We start from the raw sequence: 21696 nt of genomic DNA, 5'->3' as shown, positions 1-21696 counted from the left end.
TCAGTACTGGCACCAAAAAAAAAAAAAGTCAGAGAAGATGCTGGTGCCTGGCCAGGACACAAAGGCCTACAGCCCCCTGGGCATTTAAATAATCACTTACGGAAAACTCTTTTGACCCAGGCTTGCCTCAAACTTGCTATATAGGCCAGACTAGTCTAAGATGCACGCTCCTTTTGTCTGACTTGAGCCACCAGTCCCCACTAGACAAACTCTTAACACAAGCAGATTCCTCAGGTCTTAATACAACTCTGCAGGAACCTAAACTATAGGAGTAGGACTTGGAAACTTACATTATAAAAATCCTTCCTAGGTGATCTTTGTGCTGCATATATACAGACAGGTCTTTAAGAGACTAGCGAAGACCCAATGTTTGAATACACTTCTTCTAGTTGGAGGGCAGGGAGCCCTAAGAAATCAATGCTGCTGTAATCAGAAGGCTGATTACCTTCTAAAACACATCATGCTTGCAATCCTACCTACTGTGGAGGCTGACATCTGAGGATCACAGTTTGAAGCCAGCCTAGGAAGACAAATCCTCAAAACTCTTATGTCTAATAAACCACCAAAAAGGTTAAAGTGGAACTGTGACTCAAGTGGTAGTCAGCCTTGAGTGAAAAGCCAAAGGAAGCATGGGGTCTTGAGTTGAAGCCTCACTATGGGCACCAAAAAACAGTCATTATTATTATTATTAATTATTACTATTATTAGCTAACTTTAGGTCAAAACTTTGTATGCAGATCAGAGCCTGCTGTTAATTATTTACTCTCTACAACATTTTTTCATCAAACACAAATGGTGAGTGAGATGGTAACTGGATTTCGTCTAGAATGTGGGATACACAGGCCTCTAACAATCAAATGGGGCACTGAGGAAAGAGAAGCCGCTTGTCCCGCTGGCGGGTGCATACCTGCTTGGGCCTGGCTGTTCTCCTGGGGGGGGCTCTGGGGAGTTGGCAGGCTGATAGGGTTGCTGGTGGATCCGGCCTGAACCCCTTGAGATGGACTGGTTGTTGATGGTTTAGAAGACAGTACGGCGGGATGACTTGAATGATGGATGGAATCTATAAAACCCATGAATGAAAGAAAAGGTTTGGTGGAACTCTGGCCTTCCATTTACCCAGGGAACCAGGGCTACAGTCTTGCTGTCCCAGAGAGCACGGAGCCCAAGTCCTGCAGTGTTTATTTTCTTGCTTGTAAAGTGCTCTGTCTATGAGGTGACACACCTTAGGCTGACAGTGGAGCCAACCATACTGAAATTTTTAAAATGGCCCCACCAAGACTGGCAACATCTGTGGAGACCCACAGATATTCAGGGCACATTGGAATTGTAAGCACAAGATTGTTGAAGGACAAATGGGATAATCTAAAGAAGGAGATCTCTTTGCTAAAGTCATTCACTGAGAGAGAGAGAGAGAGAGAGAGAGAGAGAGAGAGAGAGAGAGAGAGAGAGAGAGAGAGAGAGGGAGAGTTGGGCACAGTGTCTCATGACTATAATCATAGCTATTCAAGAGACTATGATCTGAGGATTGAGGATCAAAGCCAGCCTAGGCAGGAAAACCGGTCAGACTCATCTCCAATTAAGCAGCATAAAGAAATGGAGGTATGGCTCAAGTGGTAGAGTGCTAGCCTTGAGCAAAAAAGCTATGGGACCAGTGTGTCCAGGCTCTGAGTTCAAGCTCCAGTAGAAGAAAGAGGGAGGAAGAGAGGAAGGGAAAGAGGGAAGGAAGGAAGGAAGAAGGGAGAGAGGAAGGGAAGGAGAAAAGCAAGCAAGAAAGTTCTGCTAGCATCTTTTCCCTTTGTGCTGCAGTTTGTCTCGGGGAGGCCAGCATGGACACACTGGTGGAGACCAGAGTGACAGAGCACATGTAGAATCAGGAGCAAGGGCAAGGATCCGAGCCATGGGAGCCTGTGGCTGATCCTTGAGAGCCATGTTCAGCCAGGTACACACCCAGGTGGAGCTATAGGGCCTGGTTCCTAAGGTCTCCTCAACCTAGGCAGGAATGGCACAGCTCACAGTGGAGACTACCTGAATGGCCAGGGGAAGCTTTCTTCTCTTCGTAGTTTGTGTACTCGCTGGCTATGTCCATGTCAGAGCAGCCTTCCAGCTCATCCGATAAGAAGGAGGCGGTGCTGGCAGAGCGGTGGGAGTCTGACAAGGCTTGGCTGCAGGGGGGCGAGAAAGACTGAGCATCCAGCTTGGCCTGCAGGACTTCAATGACCTTCTCCTTCTCCTGGAGCTCCTTGCTAAGCCTGGTGGGGAGGCAGAGAGGCAAATCCAGGTCACCAGCTGGGCTCCAGCACTCACGCCTGTCATCCTAGCTCCTCAGGAGGCTGAGATGTGAGGATCACAGTTTAAAGCCAGCCTGGGCAGGAAAGACTTTTACCTCCAATGAATAAGCAAAAAACCAGAAGCAGAGCCGTGGATCAAGTGGTAGAACACCAACTCTGAGTGGAAGAGCCAAGAGAGAATGCAAGGCCCCTGAGTTCAAGCCCCAGTACTGGCACAAAAAAAAAAAAAGAAAAGAAAAGAAAGAAAAAGAAAAAGGAAGAAAAAAGAAAAAAGAAAAGCTTATCCTGGTCATTAAAAAACTACAAGGGGAAGAGGAGAGAAGGATCCCAGGAGCAAGAAGACCTGAAATATAGCTCGCTTATATAGGTAGACAGCTTCTGGCTGCCAAACCTGGAGAATTAATGTGCCAGTAGAATTAAGGGAGAAAAGGATTACACAATAGCGAAGTGTGCAGTGAATCAATGAACTCCTTCTATTCAGTGTTCCCATCCCCGGCCCCGTGTTATAATGTTGCACTACCCTTGATACCCTGGGCCCTGTCAGATCCCCTTACCAGATTCTCTTCTGATTTACCTGAGGGCCAGTGGTTCAAGTCCAGCCTGTTCTTTCTCATGCTTATGATCCTCTGCAAAACAAATTCAGAAAGAAGTCAGACGGTGAACAGGTCTCACGCCATCCATTACAAACACAGGGGCCTATTCATGTGGTCCAGATCAGTTAGGTTGAGGGCTTTAGCTTCTATCAGTTTTGCCTGTGTATGCTAGTACTGGAGTGTGAACTCAGAGACTTATGCTGTCATTGAGGTTTTGGCTCAGTGTTGGTACTCTATGATGTGAGCCACACCTCCAATTTGCTGGTGAACTGGAGATAAGAGTCTCACAGGGTTTACTGTCTAGGCTGGCTTTGAACTGTGATCCTCAGATCTCAGCCTCCTGAGTAGATAGCATGACAGGTGTAAGCCACTGGTGCCCAGCCTACTCTTTTCACTCTTTTTGGTTTTTTTTGGGTCTGGTTGTGGGGCCTGAACTCTGGGCCTGGGCGCTGTCCCTCAGCTCTTCAGCTCAAGGCTAGCACTCCACCACTTGAGCCACAGTGCCACTTCTGGCTTTTTTTCTTTTTGGCTTATGTGGTGCTAAGGAATCGAACCCAGGGCCTCAGGCATGCAAGGCAAGCGCTCTACCACTGAGCCACCTTCCCAGCCCCTCTTTTCACTCTTAACAAGGCTCTCATCTACCTTGGATCTCATCTGTCTTTCTCCTCCTTAGCACTAGATGTTTCTGCCCCAAAGATCACCTTCTATGTGTGAGGAAGTCTCTGTAGTTGGTTTGTGTTTTTTGAGCCCAGACTGGCTCCAGCTTATGATCTTCCTACCTCAGCCTCCTGAGGGCTGGGATATAGCAGGATGCCACCATGCCTGACTTAAGTCTATACAACGGCAACCATGGTATCTCCAACCCTGTGTGTACCTCCTGCACCCACCACCTAGTCCTCCAATGCCTTTTGGGAAATGAAGAGGAACTAGTGGCCCTGAAGGTATGGTGGCCACCTGTGTCTGGGATACTAGGAATGATGGAGAATATTCCAGAGCTCCAGGGCCAACTTACTGGTGCTGAGTTTGCTGGTGAGCCTGTGGGTCAGCTGGCTCCCCTGGGCGAGCTGCTCCCGGAAGCTCTGGCCCAGGTAGTAGTCGATGTCGTTGCTCCTCAGCAGGTCCTCAAAAGACTTCACCGTGTCTTTGGCATGCTGGGTGAGAAGGTAGCAGAGACCCCTCCCTTCTCGGACCTTTTGCCGCAGGTATGAAAGCTCTCGGGCCTGGTCCTGAATCAAGGAATCGTATTTCCTAAGGCAAGAAAGGGAGGACTAAGAACGGAAAAGAGTGGATGGAGAGGGATGGGGATGGCCTCAGAGATGTTTGTGAGAGCCAAACTAACACACTCCCCTAGGCTAAGTTTCACATAACCCATACCCAGGAAGCATTTAAAAATACGGGTTAGAGCCAGGCACTGGTGGCTCACACCTGTAATCCTAACTACTCAGGAGGTTGAGATCTGTGGATTTGCAGTTCAAAGCCAGCCTGGGCAGTAAAGTCTGTGAGACCTTTATCTCCATTTCACCACCCCCAAAACAGGATAGAGTTGTGGCTCAAAGTGGTAGAGCCGTGAGCAAAATGAAGCTCAAGGACAGTGCCTAGGCCTGAGTTCAAGACCCATGACCAACAAAAAGAAAAATAAAAAGTATTAAAAATAGCCAGGCAGTGGTGGTTCACGCCTGTAATCCTAGCTACTCAGGAGGCTGAGATCTGAGGATTGCATTCAAAGCCAGCCCAAGCAGGAAAGTCTTCTCTCCAATTAACTACCAGAAAACTACAAGTGGCACTGTGGCTCAAAGTGGTAGAGCACTAGCCTTGAGCAAAAGAACTCAGGGAAGCGCCCAGGCCACGAATTCAAACCCCATGACCGACAAGAAATAAGTAAAATAATAAGCAAATAAAAATTTACAAATATGGATTGGCTTCTCATTATTATCATTTAATAGGTAAGCAAATAGGCTCAAGTAGATGACAAAGCTAATAAGTGGCAGAGTTAGTGTTTGAACTCAGGCAGTCTGATGTCTAGTCTTACCAATACCATACGTCTGGCTGCTCACTCTGAGTGCCCTGTGGTTACCCCGGTGTGCTTGCCCTGCCCAGAACCTGGCTCCTCTTATTGCAGGCACAGATCTAAAGCATCATGGATCAAGAAAGGACCCCGCTGGTGCCACCTTTACCCAGGCCACGAGGCTGGCTGTGGCTGCTCGGCCAGCTTTCCCTCTACTTCAGTTTTTGGAAGCTGAGCCTCCAGCTGGGACACTCTCCGGATGAGACTCTCCAGATCCTTCTGGGCCTGAAGTCCAGGGGGATGGAACGCGCCAGTGCCGTCCGACAGCCAGCCCTCGTCCTCGTCGGTGACACTGTGAGGCGAGAAGCCTTCCAAGGTGCCAACTGCCCTCAGCTTTCGAGGTCTTTCCAGGCTCGAGGAGTAATCGCTCGTCACCGAGAGGGAGCGGACCCTGCTCTTGAGATTCTGGATGACCTTGTGCGCATACTGCAGCTGCCCTTTCAGATCCTTGATGTCCTTTCTCAGGACAGCGATGTCTTTGGACTTTCCGTAGGCCTGGAACTCATCCTGCTTCCCTAGGTGGCTCTCCCAAGGCTTCTTCCCGGAAGGAGCGGCCGGGGTGGGGCTCAGAGGGCCCTGCAGAGAACCTAGTCCTTCCATGAGCACCAGCGAGCTCCTGGGGCTGTCTTGCTCCTCACACTCTGCAAGACAGAGAATCTTCCTGAAGGAGAGCTGGAGCGCTGCTTGGCCACACCCTCATGCCCTCAGAGGGGAACAGCCAGGTTGTAGAAGAAGTACTAGAGGCAGAGCTGCAGCAGGACTTTCTTCAGCTCTGACTCTGGCATTCGAGGATACTATTCCAAATCCTTCCAACAACTCTGCAAGTTAGATATGGTCAAAAAAAACCAAAACCAGAGAGAGGTAACCTAGCTAGTTTGTAGATTACTCAAGCTAGCCCACCAGAGAGCCAGCATTCAGATCTTCAACTTCTCCGTGGCTTCCCACCCATGCCAATGATTCCTAAGTAAGACATTAACACGGAACGTACGTAATTTATTCCACCCTCCACCCCCACCCCTATTACTGCAGCTTCAATTCAAGGCTTCCCATCCTTCACTTGGCTTTTTCTACTCAAGATTGGTGCTTTCCCATTGGAGACACACCGCTACTTCCAACTTTTTGCTGGTTAATTGGAAATGCAATCTTGTAGACTTTTCTGCCCTGGCTATATTAGAACCTTGATCCTCAGACCTCAGCCTCCTGCGTAGCTAGGATGACAGGCATGAGCCCCCCTGGGCCCAGTTTGTTTTATGACTATTTTATGTGAGGCACAGAGAATTTTGCAAGCAGTTTGGCCTCAGCTCCCATGACATGCCTGCAGGGTGGGAGTTGCTCTTCCTCCTCGGCTTCCCCTGCGTAGACGCTTTGTAGTTTCAATCCTTGACAATGCAGAAACATTTTAAAACAACAACCACAACAAAACCTTATGGATGGCGGGGTACCTGCAATCCTAGCTACTCACAAGACTGAGAGCTAAAGATCATAGTTCAAAGCCAACCCTGGGCAAGAATTCTTAAGATTCTAATTTCCCATCAACCAGCAGAAAGCCAGAAGTGGAGCTGTGGTTCAAATGGTAGGGTGAGCACAAAAGCTCAGGGGCAGGATCCAGGCCCTAAATTCAATCCCCAGAAACGACAGAAAACAAACAGAAAGACTTACAGTTTATAAATACCCCAAAACTCATATGGTCTCTTCCTTGATAAATAGGCCTTAATATTTTCTTGATAACAATTCATGGTTGGTATATGTATCTGTGATATATATATGTATATGTGTATATACATATATGTGTGTATACATACACATTTATATATATATATATGTTATATATTATATATATGTGTCTATACACACATTTAACAGCAGTCTTCTGAAAGCAAAGAAGTTTAAACTCATACCCACCCTCACTTTGGACCAGACTTCTCCAAGCTCCCTGACCTCTGCCCTGTGTTTCCTTCAGAGCCACCCCCTGCCCCACTGCCCATTTATAGTGGGTGTGGCCCCCTACCCCCACCATGACGCTACCCCCATCCCGAGCCCTTACCAGGGCTGGTGCTCTCTTCCCGCTCGGCCTCATTCTCGCTGCGGCCACACGTCTCATAGCCCAGGTCCTGTAGATCCACCTGGACCTGCTTGCTGTCCTGCTGCACTGGGGATTCGCCTGCTGAGAACAGACAGTGCCATCTGGTGACACACGTGGTCTTGGGGGTCCAGTGGTCAGCAAGGGAGGGGGACAGTTGTCTGGACTTGAGGTCTTCCTGCAGAAGGACTTATGCCCCTCCCCCAGCCTGTACCTGGGCTACAGGATCTCATTTCTGATCATGGAGCAGACATCTGTGACATTCCTATACTATCATCTCTCCCAGCCCCAGGGAGACTAACAAGTCCCCTGATCCCAAGGGTCAGGAAGCATTTGGGGTGCCTCTTAACTGACTTATAGTCCCAGGACACCTGACCTGCACCCTCTCATCAAGTACATTAGTAGCCATAGGTGGCTCTTTTGTATTAAGCTAATGAAAACGAAAGAAAGAACAGCATTTCCAGGTTTCATTAGCTACATTTCCTGTGTTCAATAGCTCTATGCAGTGTGGGCATACAGCAAGAACTTCCATGGGACAAGGCCGATTCTAGACCAACAATGACAATGTTTTTTTGGGGGGAAAAATCAGTTGTGCCCAGAGAAATAGGAGAGAGACAATTATACTGAAAGAGGAAAGGGAGTTTACTGACTGTTCCAGAAATCAGCTAATCTAGATGTTAGTTCTTTTCCTCTCTATACCCTCCCTGCAACTTTAAGAAATTCTTTTGGGGGCTGGGAAGGTGGCTCAGTGGTAGAGTGCTTGCCTTGCATGCCTGAGGCCCTGGGTTCGATTCCTCAGCACCACATAAGCAAAAAGAAAAAAGCCAGAGGTGGCGCTGTGGCTCAAGTGGTAGAGCACTAGCCTTGAGCTGAAGAGCTGAGGAACAGCGCCCAGGCCCAGAGTTCAGGCCCCATGACCGGATCCAAAAAAAAAAAAGAAAGAAAGAAATTCTTTTGGCCAGACACCAGTAGCTGACACCTGTCATCCTAGCTACTCAGGAAGCTGAGATCTGAGGATCACAGTTCAAAACCAGCCTGGGTAGAAAAAGTCCCTGCGACTCTAACCTCTCATTAACCACCACAAAACTAGAAATGGAGGTATGGCTCAAGTGGTAGAGCACCAACCTTGAATGAAAGAGTTCAGGAACAGCACCCAGGCACTGAGAACAACCCCCAGACTGGCACAAAACCAAAATCTCTTTGTTCTTCTCTGTCCCCTGAAACTTAAAGGAAAATATCCACTTCCACAGCTGTAGGACTTTGGTCAGGACTATTGTTCTGAGCTTGGGAAAGTAAAGTAAAATCTATAGAACACACAGCTTGCCCAGGCGAAGGAAGACACCTAGTGATGGTGAGCTCATAGTACTTACTGAACAGGACCCTGTACTTCTCCAGCTGGTTTGCCTGGGCAAAGACTGTGGCTTCGGAGATCAGCAGCTTCTCCTGGAGGTCTTGGTAGCGCTGTCTGCACTGCGCCAGCTGGGAGCGCAGGTGCTTGGTGGAACTGGGCAGGCTCGATTCTGACTGAGGCCCAGGGGTCTGGGCTTCACACTGGTGGGACTAATAACAAAGTGATTAGGCATCCTGAGGCCACCCCACGCAGGAACAGCCCCTTCCCCCGGGAACTCGACTACATTCACAGTCTGTCAAGGCACTTATGCCATCTGGCGCCATCCGAGAGCCAGGGGATGTTTTATTCATCCCCAGATCTACAGCAACTGCCCAGTGCCAATCAAGTCTGCAGAAGAACCCTCAGGTTAAATGATAGTGGTTAAAGGAAGGGTAGAAGTGGAACACACCCCCCCCCGCAACCCTCCCCACGGTCCTGACCCTGGTCTCCTAAGAATCCTCTGCAGTCTCCCTTTCGCCGCCTTCTCAGCAAAACCACCTCCCTTTATTGGGGGAGCCAGTAACCCTTTCTGAGACCCAGGCACAGATGCTGGCATGAAAACAGCAATGATAAGGAAGAGATGTCATTACATGCCACTTGTCTGGGCTGCCTCAAAACCAATGCGAGCTGGGTGCTGGTAGTGCACTCCTGTAACCCTAGCTTCTCAGGAGGCTGAGATCTAAGGATCAAGCTTCAAAGCCTTCCTAGTCAGGAAAGTCTGTGACTCTGGTTTCCAATTAACAAGTTTTTTTTTTAAACAAACATTAGTGGAGGTATGGCTCAAGTGGTAGGGTGTCATCCTAGAGTGAAAAAGCTAAGGCATAGTGCCTAGGCCTTGAGTTCAAGCCCACAAAAAAGAAAAGTAAAAGAAAGAAGGAAGCAAAAAAAAGGAAGGAAGAGAGGGAGGGAGGGAAGGGAAGGAAGAGAAGGAAGGAAAGAAGGAGGAGGAAGGAAAGAAAGAGGAGGAAGGAAGGAAAGAGAAGGAAGGAAGGAAGGAAGGAAGGAAGGAAGGAAGGAAGGAAGGAAGGAAGGAAGGAAGGAAGGAAAGAGAAGGAAGGAAGGAAGGAGAAAGGAAAGAAGGAAGCAAGCAAGGAAGGAAGGAAGGGAAGGGAAGGGAAGGGAAGGAAAAGAAGGAAGGAAAGAAAGAGAAGGAAGGAGGAAGGAAGAAAGGGAGGGAGAAGGAAGGAGAAAGAAAGGAAGGAAGGAAGGAGAGAGGGAGGCAGGGAGGAAGGGAAGGAGACAGGCCCATGAGGTAATGATGTTGCCAACCACTGCCCAGGTGACAGGTGTCAAAAGTGTCCTTTCCTCAGTACCCCTGACCCACAAGGCAGAGCCATCTAAGATAAAAACTAAACTCTTGGTGAATAAATACAGCAGTGGCACTCATTAGACACCATGTTGGAAATGAACTATCCAATGTGTGGTTGGGGATGGGAGGGAAAAACAGAGAGAGAACCAGAGAAGGGGTGACATTGACCAAAAACAAACGTGCTCTTTCCCTGACTTACGTCACATCACCTTTATAATAACAATGAAAACAGCCCTCTCCCAGGGCCTGTCTCCCATGCCCTTGCTTACCTGGGGGGCCTCCGCAGCAAGGGCGGCCGGGAGATCGAGGCTCTGGGGTCTGCGGGCTGGTCTGGCCGTTGCAGGCTCCTGCTCCGGGCGTGGGCGTTTGCCAGGAGAACAAGCCAGGCCTGAGTTCGCCTCCACGGCCAGGGGCTGGAGGAGGGCGGCGGTGAGCTCGCTCTTCCCTTCCTTGGGGCTCAGAAGCAGCTGTTCTTTGAGGAGGCTGATGATGTTGTGGGCTTTCTTCAGTTTTCCCTGGAGCTTTCGGAACTCAGCCTGAAGGCCGTTCCCCTTGGGAGCCTCCTGGGCAGGCACAGTGTGCCCCATCCCCTCGCCCTGCTCCCTGTCCTCCTCCATCTCCCATCCATCAGACATGGCTTCTCCCATCTGCTCTTTCAGCTCCGCGTTTTCCAGGCACAGGCTCAGCATGGTGTTCCTGTGGGGACGCATAGTCAGGCGAGGCCCCGGGTTCCTGTCACCCACATCTAAGTCCACGACAGAGTCAGAGTGGCCTGCTGACGTAGAACAAGCCCCTTCTTTTAGATAAAAGAAAGCCAGACCTGGGAAGGTGGCTCAGTGGTAGAATGCTTGCCTAGCATGCATGAAGCCCTGGGTTCAATTCCTCAGTACCACATACACAGAAAAAGCCAGATGTGGTGTTGTGGCTCAAGTGGTAGAGTGTTAGTTAACCTTGAGCAAAAGAAGCTCCAGGACAGTGTCCAGGCCCTGAGTTCAAGTTACAGGACTCACAAAAAAAATGTATATAAAAGGAAACCAAGAGTGAGGAAGAGTGAGAGATCTCCCTTGCATCAGAGACTCCTTATATATTTCACTAGGGTTTGAACTCAGCACCTCGCACTCCGACTTCACTTTTATACTTAAGGCTGGTGCTCTACCACTTGAGCCACACCTCCACTTCTGGCTTTTTCACTGGTTACTTGGTGAGAAGAATCTCTCAAATTTGCCTGCCTGAGCTGGTCTTGAACCTTGATGATCACATCTCAGCTTCCTGGGTAGCTAGGATTACTGGCTCAAGCCACTGGCTGATAATAGGCATGACTACATTGAATTAAGACCAGCTTGTGTGAGTCACAAACGTGATTCCTATTATCTATTAGTATTAACTTGTAAAGAATCTGTAGCATTAGTGTATGGTACCTGGGATGCAGCCTAAGGAAACACGAAGTAGGACAAATGCCTTGTCTGAGGCAAGGCTGTCACTGGGCTCTCAACCCTGGGGAAGAGTCTCACCTGATATGAGCCACAGAGGAGAAGCCGGCTTCCTCAATTTGAGCTTTTAGCTCCTTAAGTTCCCCCTCGGCTTTTCTCTTCTCCTCCAAGTGCTGGTGGACCTCAGCCTTCAGGTGGAGAATTTCCTCCTGAAAACACCTGTGACTGTCCTCGCCTGATGGGGAAGGAGGGACAAGAGAGAGGTCCTGCGGCTCCACAGTTGCTAGACTTTTCTCCAAAGCCACCTTGATGAGCTGCAAGAACAAATCATGGTTTGAAGAAGTTAGGTCAGTCAAGAGGCTACGAGAGAGATATGAGATCACTTATGACACTTTTAATGGGGAAAGACAAAATGAAAAAGAACTTCCTTCCATCTGGGCACTAGTGGCTCATGCCTATAATCTTAGCTACTTAGGAGGTTGCAATCTAGAAGCCATCAGATACATTTGAGACTTTTATCTGCAATTAACCAGCAAAGAGTTGGGAGTAGAGGTGTGGCTCAAGTGATAGAGTGGCAGTCTTAAAAAGCCCAGCAAGAGCACTAGGTCTAGAGTTCAAGTCCTAGTACTGGCAAAAAAAAATGGCAGAAATAATTTCCCAATGCTTTTCTTCTTCTTGAGGATTCTCTTGAAGTTATTCCCCAAATGCTTCAATTCAGGCAGATCTTACAGATTTTCCTCAAATAGGAATTTGTATACTTTAGACTTTATCATCCATTTTCAGCTCTCCTTCAAGTTGTCTTCCACATTTTTTTAAAGTGAAAAAAAAATCAGAGTCTGATAACCTGTGTAGTGTGTGACTGGGTGTCTTTGTTCAAGAATTTCCTGCCTGTCTGTCCAACAGTGATCTAAACACAATCCTAAGTCATGTTAGGTATCTTCTCAGCAGCAGTAGTCAGGAGTTAACATTCTCAACTCCAGGTCAGATCCAATTCCCAATTTCTCACCCCCCTCCTATACCTATTTGCGAGTCATGCTGTTTTCTTTTCTCTCTAGAAATATTGTGACTTGTAATTGTCATTTATAAATTCATTCCAGCTAGACAGAATAATTTCCCAGTTATCAAAGCCATCACAATATTTACTTCATAAATCATGTAGTGGTTGCTTAGCTAGGGGTGATTTACAGAATTAATTACATGTTCATATCATTTAGGTCAACAATATATTTAACAAAACAGGGCTCGGAGCAATGTAGCTAAATCAATTACGGATACCACTGCTTAGGTTTGATATTGCTCACAACAAAGAGTGGAGGATCTGGGTGCTGGTGGCTCATGCCTGTAATCCTAGCTACTCAGGTGGCTGAGATCCAAGGATTGTGGTTTGAAGCCAGCCCAGGCAGGAAAGTCCATGAGACTCATATCTCCAATTAACCACCAAAAAGTTGGAAGTAGAGCTGTGGCTTAAGTTTGTGGGGATGGCTTTCAGGCCCTGAGTTCAAGCCCCAATACGGGCATCAAATACATAAATAAACAAATAAAAATAAAGGGCGAGAAGGGGAAGGAAGGAAGGGAGAGAGGGAGGAAGGGAGGGAGGGAGGAAGGGAGGGAGGGAAAGAAGAAAGGAGGGAAGGAGGGAAGGAGGGAAGGAGGGAAGGGAGGGAGGGAGGGAGGGAGAAAGGGAGGGAGGGAGTATAGTATCCATAAGCCAGAGGTTGGTGGCAGGTTAGTTCCCAGCACATGTTCACATAGTATCTAGAAGCACTGCGGTTGCGTAGCTGTATAGCTGCTCAGACAGTGTCACAGAGATGCTACTCAGCCTGTAGGCATCCAACCCCATCTGGTGTCTGAGAGCCTGACACGTGACTGGCTGTGAAAATGGCGGTCTCTAAGACTCTACTACCTGCCTTAGTCAGCCTCCACATGTGCCACCAAGCATTTGGGACACAGCAAAGGATTGGGTTCAGAATAAAACTTTTGATAGTCATGATCATACCCTTCATTTAACCTGTATGATGTTATTTATTTTTTTTAGGGGGGGGTCCGGTCGTGGGGCCTGAACTCTGGGCCTGGGCGCTGTCCCTCAGCTCTTCAGCTCAAGGCTAGCACTCTACCACTTGAGCCACAGCGCCACTTCTGGCTTTTTTCTTATGTGGTGCTGAGGAATCGAACCCAGGGCCTCGAGCATGCAAGGCAAGTGCTCTACCACTGAGCCACCTTCCCAGCCCATGTATGATGTTATTTTTAAAAATAAAGCCTATGGACTAGCATAAGGAAAACCCTCAGCCTTGTTTATGGGTACATGGGTCTTTTACCCAACGTTCAAGATTCCTTCTGCTTAAAAATAATGTCTTAAGCTGGGTGGTGGTGGCTCTAGCCAGTCATTGTAGCTACTCAGGAGGCTGAGATCTGAGGATTGAAGTTTGAAGCCAGCCTGGACCTTCCTACTTTAAAAAAAAAATAAGGAAATAAACCATTGCCTAGAAGAGATCTAGTTTTTGCCTGAGCCAATTTGAGTTTCTCTAGTTCTATCTCAAAGGGTATTTGATTTAACATTACCTTGGCTAATGTTAAAATGTGTATATAAATGCATGAAAACTAACTCAGGATCTAGCTTTCTTGTTCATTTCCAGTTCCAAAAACATAATATTTTTGTAAATATTTCTGTTCTTCCTTTCAAGTGAAACCCAGTTCCAGTATGTGAGATGATAGACGAAACCCAATAGGTCTATTTTCAATTATGTCTCTCGTACAGCTTGTTTTTTCACATGCTCTTATTCACTTGTGTGATTGTATCCATACATTTAACCTTTTGGATCCTGGGATACTTTATTAAAGAGATTTAACAGAGTTGTTTTGTTTTTCCTCGTTTTGCTTCTCTCACAATGTGAGTAGTTTTTAGGCTGCATTCAGGGCATTTTTTCAAATGCTCACAGCACCACTGATCATCAATGCATTAGTGGCTCACACCTATAATCCTCAATACTCGGGAGGGTGGGATCCAGGACTGAGATTCAGAGCCAGCCCTTGGCAGAAAAGTCTGTAAGACCCTTTTCTCCAATTAACCAGCAAAACCTAGAAGTGGAGGTGTGGCTCAAGTGGTAGAATGCCAGTCTTGAGCAGGTGGGATAATAAGGACTTGATGATACAGAGAAATTAAGCTTCATAGAGAAGAATATGTTTTGTGTGCAAGTCAGTGCTAGGGCTTGAACTCAGGGCCTGTACTCTTCTTGTTCAGCTATTTTTTTTCCTCAAGGCTAGAACTCTACCTCTTGAGTCACATCTCTACTTCTGGCTTTTTGCTGGCTAAGTGGAGATAAGAGTCTCACAGACTTTTGTGCTAGGCTGGCTTGGAACCATGATCCTCAGATCTCAACCTCCTGAGTAGCTAGGATGACAGATATGAGCCACCGGTGCTTGTATAGGAATAGGTTGAGATCAATTATGTAACAATGTAACGACTATCAATAATAATCTATATTTCCAACTAAATTTCAAAATATCTTACTAGAAAAATGATAGGAAAGTGAGATGATGGATGTATTGGCTTGACTTGATCATTCCCTATCTCTCTCTCTCTCTCTCTCTCTCTCTCTCTCTCTCTCTCTCTCTCTCTCTCTCTCTCTCTCTCTCTCATCTATCTATCCATACACACCACATTGTTGTCTCTACTCTGTGTGTAATTGTGACTTGACAATAAAAATATTACTATTTTGGGCTGGGAAGGGGGCTCAGTGGTAGGGTGCTTGCCTTGTATGCATGAGGCCCTGGGTTCGATTCCTCAGTACCATATAAGCAGAAAAAAAGCCGGAAGTGGCACTGTGGCTCAAGTGGTAGAGCGCTAGCTTTGAGCTGAAGAGCTGAGGAACAGCACCCAGGCCCAGAGTTCAGGCCCCACAACTGGACCAAAAAAAAAATTACTATTTTAAAAATAATTTTTCTCATGTTCATAACATGTAGTTTACTGACCTCTCTCCTTTTTACTTGATTCATGATTAGCTTTTCTCTATTATAAAATTTAAATGAAGAACAGCAATGGCCAGTTGCTCTGCTTTCTTTCATGAGAATTTCCTAGGAGTTTATTGTAGCTCTTACCTCGATTTGCAACTGGGAATCTGTGGGAGATAGCTAGGGACAGTCACCATCCAGGCTAGACCTACTGTTTTCTAAGGGGACTGAGTCCAAAAACCAAGGAGAAATGCTGAGTTTGGTTTAAAAAGTGTGTCTCGCTCAGGTATAAAGCTGGACGTGTTTTTTAGGGGTTTTGTGTATGTATTGTGTGTGTACATGGTCTGAGGAAGGAAGGGAACAAGGTGTCAAAAATAAAGTTCACCTTCCAAGAGTACCATCAAAAGGATCTCAGAGACTAATCTTAAGGAACCATTTCCTTGGAAACAAGCAAACAAATATGTGAAAATCTGGACACAATATGGTTATAGCAAAGCAAGCTTTATTTCATTGGTAGCAGGAGAATCACAACCTCAAACTCCAGAAGAGATAAAGTGAACTTACAGTGACTTCACACACCCAGGTCCTTCCTGCACAAAGCTGGAGACTAATTTTCAAGGAAAGAAGTTAGAAAGAAAAACCATGCTTACCCAAGAGTGTCTTCATCCACTAGGTCTATACTTTGTCTACCAGGAGCAAAGCCCTAACCCAAAGTTTATGCTATAATTGTCTCCTCTGCCAAGTCATATGGCAAACACTTATTCCAGAGTGTGAATTACCTCAAAACAGGGTTGGATCATATTCTTGATGCTAGGTTACAGAAAAGGAAACTAAGGAAGAAATTACTTTAAAAACCAGTTAATTGTTGGGCACAATGGCTCATGCCTGTCATCCTAGCTACTCAGGAGGCTGAGATCTGGGGATTACAGTTCAAAGCCAGCCTGGACAGGGAAGTCTATGAAACTCTTATTTCCAATTAACCAGCAAAAGCTGGAAGTGGAGCTGTGGCTCAAGTGGTAGAGCATTCGCTTGGAGCAAAAAAAAAAAAAAAAAAAAAAAAAGCTCAAGGATAGTGCCCAGGCTCTTAGTTCAAGCCCCAGTGCCAGCTAACACACAAAAATTAATTAAAAGCCAAGTGCCAGTGGCTCGCATCTGTAATCCTAACTACACAGGAGGCTGAAATCTGAGGATCGCAGTTCAAAGCCAGCTCGGGCAGGAAAGTTCATGAGACTCTTATCTCCAATAAGCCACCAGAAAACTGGAAGTGGCACTGTGGTTCAAGTTGTAGAGCACTAGCCTTGAGCTGAAGAGCTCAAGGACAGCACCCAGCCCCAGAGTTCAAGCCCCACAACCGCCTAAAAAAAGTAATAATAAAAAACTATCTATAGGCTTTATACTACCAGAACTAGTTTGGACAATGTCAGTCAGAATCTGCTTGTCCTCATATCTGTGTTTCCTATTTGTTTATCCTGAAGTTACTCTTGTCCACAGTTATACCCATTAGGGAGCAGCCAACAGAGTGCATGGTTAGAGTGAACAGGTGTTCATCTTGTAGACTCCGCCCTCTTACCCAGGATCCTCTGTGATACCAGGGAGTGAGGGCGAAGGCATCTGCACACATAAAGTCACAAGCATCAGCGAGAGGACTCAGAGGAAGCTGTTCAAGCAAAAGGAGAAGCAGAGCTGATGCCAAAACTCAAGGGAGAAGATTAGTGAGGGCCAGAGCAACAGAAAAGTAAAGAAAGTCTGAAGGAGTCAGGTACTGGTGACTCATATCTGTAATTCTAGCTACTCAGGAAGCTGTGATCTGAGGATTGAGGTTCGAAGCCAGCTTGGGAAGAAAAGTCCATGAGACTCTTATCTCCAATAAACCAGCAAAAAGTGGAAAGTAGAGGTGTGGCTCAAGTGCTCAAGAGCTAGCCTTGAGCACAAAAGCTAAGTGATAGTGTCAGGCCATGAGTTCAAGCCCCAGTTCCAGCACACATTATTAAAAACAAAAACAAAAAACAACTCAAGGACTAGAGGCATACCAGACAACTCTTGTCTTCAAGAACCTAAGACTGATCCAAATCTTACAGGATCTGGGGACTGCTTACTAGGGATCTTACTAGGTTCATGGATGTCTTCTCTTTTTCTTATGCAGGAGATGTAAGAGTAGACTTACGGATATCATTTTCCCCACCATGTTTCTAACAGAATAAAAACACATGGCCTTCATGGTTGTGCACAGCTGACTTCACAGATCTCTCCTAGTAACTCACTTTCTCTGTAAAAACTTAAACAGGATGCAGGTGGTTTGTGCTTGTAATCCAAGCTCCTCACGAAGCTGAGATCTGAGGATCTTGAGGATCTTGAGCCAGCCCAATGAGAAAATTTGTGAGACTCATCTCCAATGAACCACCGAGGCCAGAAGTGGAGCTGTGGCTCAAGTAGTGGAACATAAAGCTGGAGTGAAAACGTGATGGGTTAAAGTGTCCAGGCCAAGAGTTCAAGCCTCAGTACCAGCATAAAAATGAAAACCAACAAAATCCACAAAACTTAAAGAGTCACCGACATGGTCCCTTTAGGGGACGTGTTTGTTAAATGTCACTGGCCCTGGGGAGACATGTAAGTGTGTCAATGGATGCAGTAGGATCACTGTTGGTGACATAATCTCTGAAGTCCAGGACATCCATTCCTGGGTTTGAGAAGGGGTGTGTTACAGCTTCTTCCATTGCAAACATGAAGCGTTTGGGCCTTGGATACCAAAATTCTGATGCTCAAGGTAGCAGTTTGCTGTTGAAGTGCCACCAGCTGGTCACGAACTTTATGATGATATGGGGTGTTTGCACAGCAAAGTGCTCTTCTGTTTCATGAGATTTAACAGTTCCGATGCTTTGCAGTTTCTCAGTGAGTACTGTTCATGCAGGTCCCAGGCCCTGCCACCTTCCCCCATGCTCTTTTGGTGTCTCCATGTCTTATGTGATATGTTTCAGTTATCAAAGCCCAAGAGGGGACAAATCCATTGTCTTAAGATTAAAAAAAAAATCTTCTGAAGCTACAGCTACAGTCACTGAAGTAGCTAGAACAAAAGAATGGAGTGGCTGGGCATGGTGGCTCACCTCTATAATCCCAGCTACTCAAGAAGCTGAGATGTGAGGATCCCAGCAGGAAAGTCTGTGAACCTCTCATCTCAAGAAAAACCAGAAATGGAGGGGTGGCTCAATTGGTAAAGTGCCAGCTTTGAGCACTTATAAAGCTAAGGGAAAGTGCCTGGCCCCAAGCTCACGCCCCAGTAAGAACCAGCACCCAAATAAATAAACAAACAAATAAAACCAAAGAGGGGGGGAAGTGGACAGAGAAAAAGGGTGCGCATATGTTTGCGGAACTCAGAGAGGAAGGGAAGCAGACTGGGAAGTGGTTTCTAGAAAAGATGTCTTCTCGAGGCAGATGCACCAAGGCCACAGGCGACCCTCAGACCCCGGGAGGCTGTGTGCCTTTCACCCTAGCAGCCCCGGGAACTGACCCGGACTTACTTGCTGGTGGCTGTTGTGGGCAGCTTCCTCCTCGATACTGTCTGTGAACTCAGTGCTGGCATCCTCCGTGTCATCCCCTGCAGCTGCTCCTGCAAGCAAGGCCACAAGAGAAAGGTGATTCCCTTCCCTGATGGCTTCCAGCAGCAGCAGGGAAAATGACACTGTGCCTTCCTCCTCTGATTTCTCTTTCCTTGCATGCATGGCCCCTGTACCAGTGGTACTTCCTTCCTAACACTCAAAACGAGCTGGTTCTGAAGGCAAACATCCACACAACAAGCCACACTCACACTTCACAAACCATCCAAGGGGATGCTCTGCTCATTTCCTGCCTGTGTGTGCCAGTACTGGACCTTGAACTCAGGGCCTCATGCTCTTGCTTGGCTTTTGTTGCTCAAGGCTGGCACTCAGACATCTGAGCCACACCTCTATTTTGGGCTTTTTGCCCAAAGTCTCTATCTGCTTTGGCTGGCTTCAAACCTTTATCCTTAGATCGCAGTCTCCTGACCAGTTAGGATTACAGATGTGAGCCACCAATGCCTGGCTTTCTCTCACCTACTTCAACATAGCCAAAATTATCCCCTTATCCTGGTCATGTAACAATTTTCTCTGTGTGTGTGTGTGCCAAAAATGGGGCTTGAACCCAAGCACTGTCCCTTAGCTTTTTCACTCATGATTGCTGCTCTACCATGTAAGCCATAGTTCTGTTCCTGGTATTTTAGTGGTTAATTGGAGATAAGAGTCTCACAGACTTGCCTGCTCAGGCTGGCTTGGAACCATGATCTTCAGAGCTCAGCCTCCTGAGTAGTAGGCTCACAGTTGTGAGATACTGGTCCTGGCACAACTTTCTCTTCTTAACAAACCTTTCTTTAGTCTCTATTTCTAGGGGCAGTATATCTGAGGATCTCTTCTCTGGGAGGCCTGTGTGTTACAGAAGTTAAGGTCTGGTCAGGATTTGAGGCACAGAATGGTTCGATGGTATCCTAATTCTTTCCTGTAACCTTCTCTCCTCTCCATCTCTCAAACTGCTCAGTGCCAGCATCCTTTGCCTGCAGAGTTTCTTGAACTGCTTTGTACAAACAAGGTTTAATCCATTCTGTCATTCCCCAAAGGAGGACGCAGTCACCCCAGAGTCTTGACCTCTACCACCTGCTCTAAGGAACAAGTAGATGCCCTTAGCATTTGGGCAAAGGTGTAGGGCAGGGATGGCTAAGAGACTTTGTGTGTACTAGCAGTGGGGCTTGAACTCAGGGCCTGGGCTTAGCTTTTTGCTCAAGGCTGGTACTCTACCACTTGAGCCACAATTCTAATCTGGCTTTTTTGGTGGTTAATTAGAGATAAAGAGTTTCACAGACTTTCCTGCCCAGGCTGGCTTTGAATCTTAACCCTCAGACCTTAGTCTCCTGAGCAGCTAGGACTATAAGCATGAGCCACCAGTGCCTGGTTATAGAACTGTCTTTGATGATAGCAGTGTTGTGGCTGCACTGTCCAAATCCCTGTCATACGTGGCTCTATTATGCCTTTGAAATATGGCTAGTATGACTGAGGAAATGAATTTGCTTATTTTTACCTTATTGAAATCCATGTATATTTAGTCACATGTGGTTAGGGGCTACTATATTACACAAAAATTGAGGATATTTCCTTTTTAACTTGGTTAGAATAAAAGCCAATCCATATGATTCTAGATCAAGCACTGTAACCCACATTATGGGTGTTTTGTTTTTCCTCCACAGCGTGCACAAGGACTGTGCACTGTGACACATGCTGGAGCTTACAGAGCCTGCCCAAGTCAGACAATCTCAAACTCCACTTCTGATCCTGCCCTCAGCAATGACAGTTCAAATCCCTCTCCTGACCTCTGGATATCCTGGGCCTCCAAAAGGTTTGGGAAGCGAAGGGAATGGCTGCACAGCGGTCCTGCCACGAGCTGTATCGTGTGTCAGGAAGTCAAGCATGTGGACTCCTAGGGGCCATTCAGCTTCTGCTCATTAGAGCTCAGACTGTGATCTTCTTCCAACACCAAAGAACCTGCATCTGCTCAGGTGCCTGAGTCTCTCCACGGATAGGAAGCATTTGCTGCCAGTGTTCCTGTCACCTCTTCCAGGCAAGGCTGTTGTTCCTCATGCTACTGATGAGCAGAATGGAGACAGCTTGGGTCTGCATTCCATCTCTTGGCATCTTCAAGCTCATGCCAGAGGGTCTGCAGGGGCTCTGGTCTGATCACAGCAGCAGGAAGTAGGGAGCATGCAGCCCCAACGGCTGAAGTTCTATCTTCCCTTGAAGGCTGTACTAACTTCAGACCAATGCAGGATCCCATGCGAGACCTTGCAAAGGAGGGCTCATGTATTTCTTAAGCTCTGGCTGCTTTGCAAACTCTGAAGCTAGTATGCTAACTCCCCTGACAACATTCATATCTTTTGCTTGCTTTGAAAAAATCTTTCCCATTACAACAGCAAAGATTATAACCTTTGATTTTTTTTTCCTGCAAAGAAAATGAGCCTAAGAAAACACTTGTCATATCATTTTCTTTTGGGACATGGGGGCTATAGAATATGTCTGTGGGTAGAGAGAGCTCAACACTGCCGTTAAATGCTCATCTCTAGATCATTCTCCGTGGGCTGTGCAGCTCACACTTAAGCCTATGCTAGGTTCCAGGCAGGACTGTTACTTACCTTTTCTTTTTTGGTGCTGGGGCTTGAACTCAGGGTCTGGGCGCTGTCTCTGAGCTTTTTTTATTCAAGGCTAGCTCTCTACCACTTGAGCCACAACCCCACTTCTGGCTTATTGCTGGTTAATTGGAGTCTCATGGACTTTTCTGCCTGGACTGACTTTGATCTCAGCCTCCTGAGTAGCTAGGGTTACAGGAGTGAGCTTCTGGCGCCCAATGACCTCCACTTCCCTTTCTTTGTGGGCCTTTCTGAGCCACATTGCTTTCCTATGTGATATTCCACCTTTAATTCACTGAGTCAGGCTACCTTGTCTCTAAGTTCATTAGGAATTAAACAGAAACGATTGAAGAATGCTCATCTATTCCAACTCTGCTACACTGAGGTTTTCCTTTTTTTTCCACCCTTCTAC

General features: G+C 46.9%; 1 protein-coding gene across 2 annotated transcripts in view; it reads right to left on the bottom strand.

The window, feature by feature from the left end:
• The window catches only part of Pde4dip (phosphodiesterase 4D interacting protein), a 64868-nt gene that overhangs the window by 14458 nt on the left and 28714 nt on the right, over nucleotides 1–21696 (bottom strand). For both annotated transcript variants that reach the window (XM_070007534.1, XM_070007533.1), the window contains exons 18-27: nucleotides 18619–18707; nucleotides 11237–11469; nucleotides 9995–10421; nucleotides 8397–8586; nucleotides 6991–7110; nucleotides 5056–5587; nucleotides 3894–4129; nucleotides 2863–2914; nucleotides 2026–2249; nucleotides 908–1060 (exon numbers count right to left, since the gene is read on the bottom strand). In XM_070007534.1, the coding sequence (XP_069863635.1) occupies nucleotides 908–1060; nucleotides 2026–2249; nucleotides 2863–2914; nucleotides 3894–4129; nucleotides 5056–5587; nucleotides 6991–7110; nucleotides 8397–8586; nucleotides 9995–10421; nucleotides 11237–11469; nucleotides 18619–18707 (2256 nt within the window). The remainder of the gene's footprint in view (nucleotides 1–907; nucleotides 1061–2025; nucleotides 2250–2862; nucleotides 2915–3893; nucleotides 4130–5055; nucleotides 5588–6990; nucleotides 7111–8396; nucleotides 8587–9994; nucleotides 10422–11236; nucleotides 11470–18618; nucleotides 18708–21696) is intronic.

The sequence above is a fragment of the Dipodomys merriami genome, unplaced genomic scaffold, assembly GCF_024711535.1.
Source record: "Dipodomys merriami isolate MVZ:Mamm:240054 unplaced genomic scaffold, mDipMer1.0.p SCAF_7, whole genome shotgun sequence".
Classification (NCBI taxonomy): domain Eukaryota; kingdom Metazoa; phylum Chordata; class Mammalia; order Rodentia; family Heteromyidae; genus Dipodomys; species Dipodomys merriami.
This window is presented reverse-complemented; position numbering and strand designations above follow the sequence as displayed.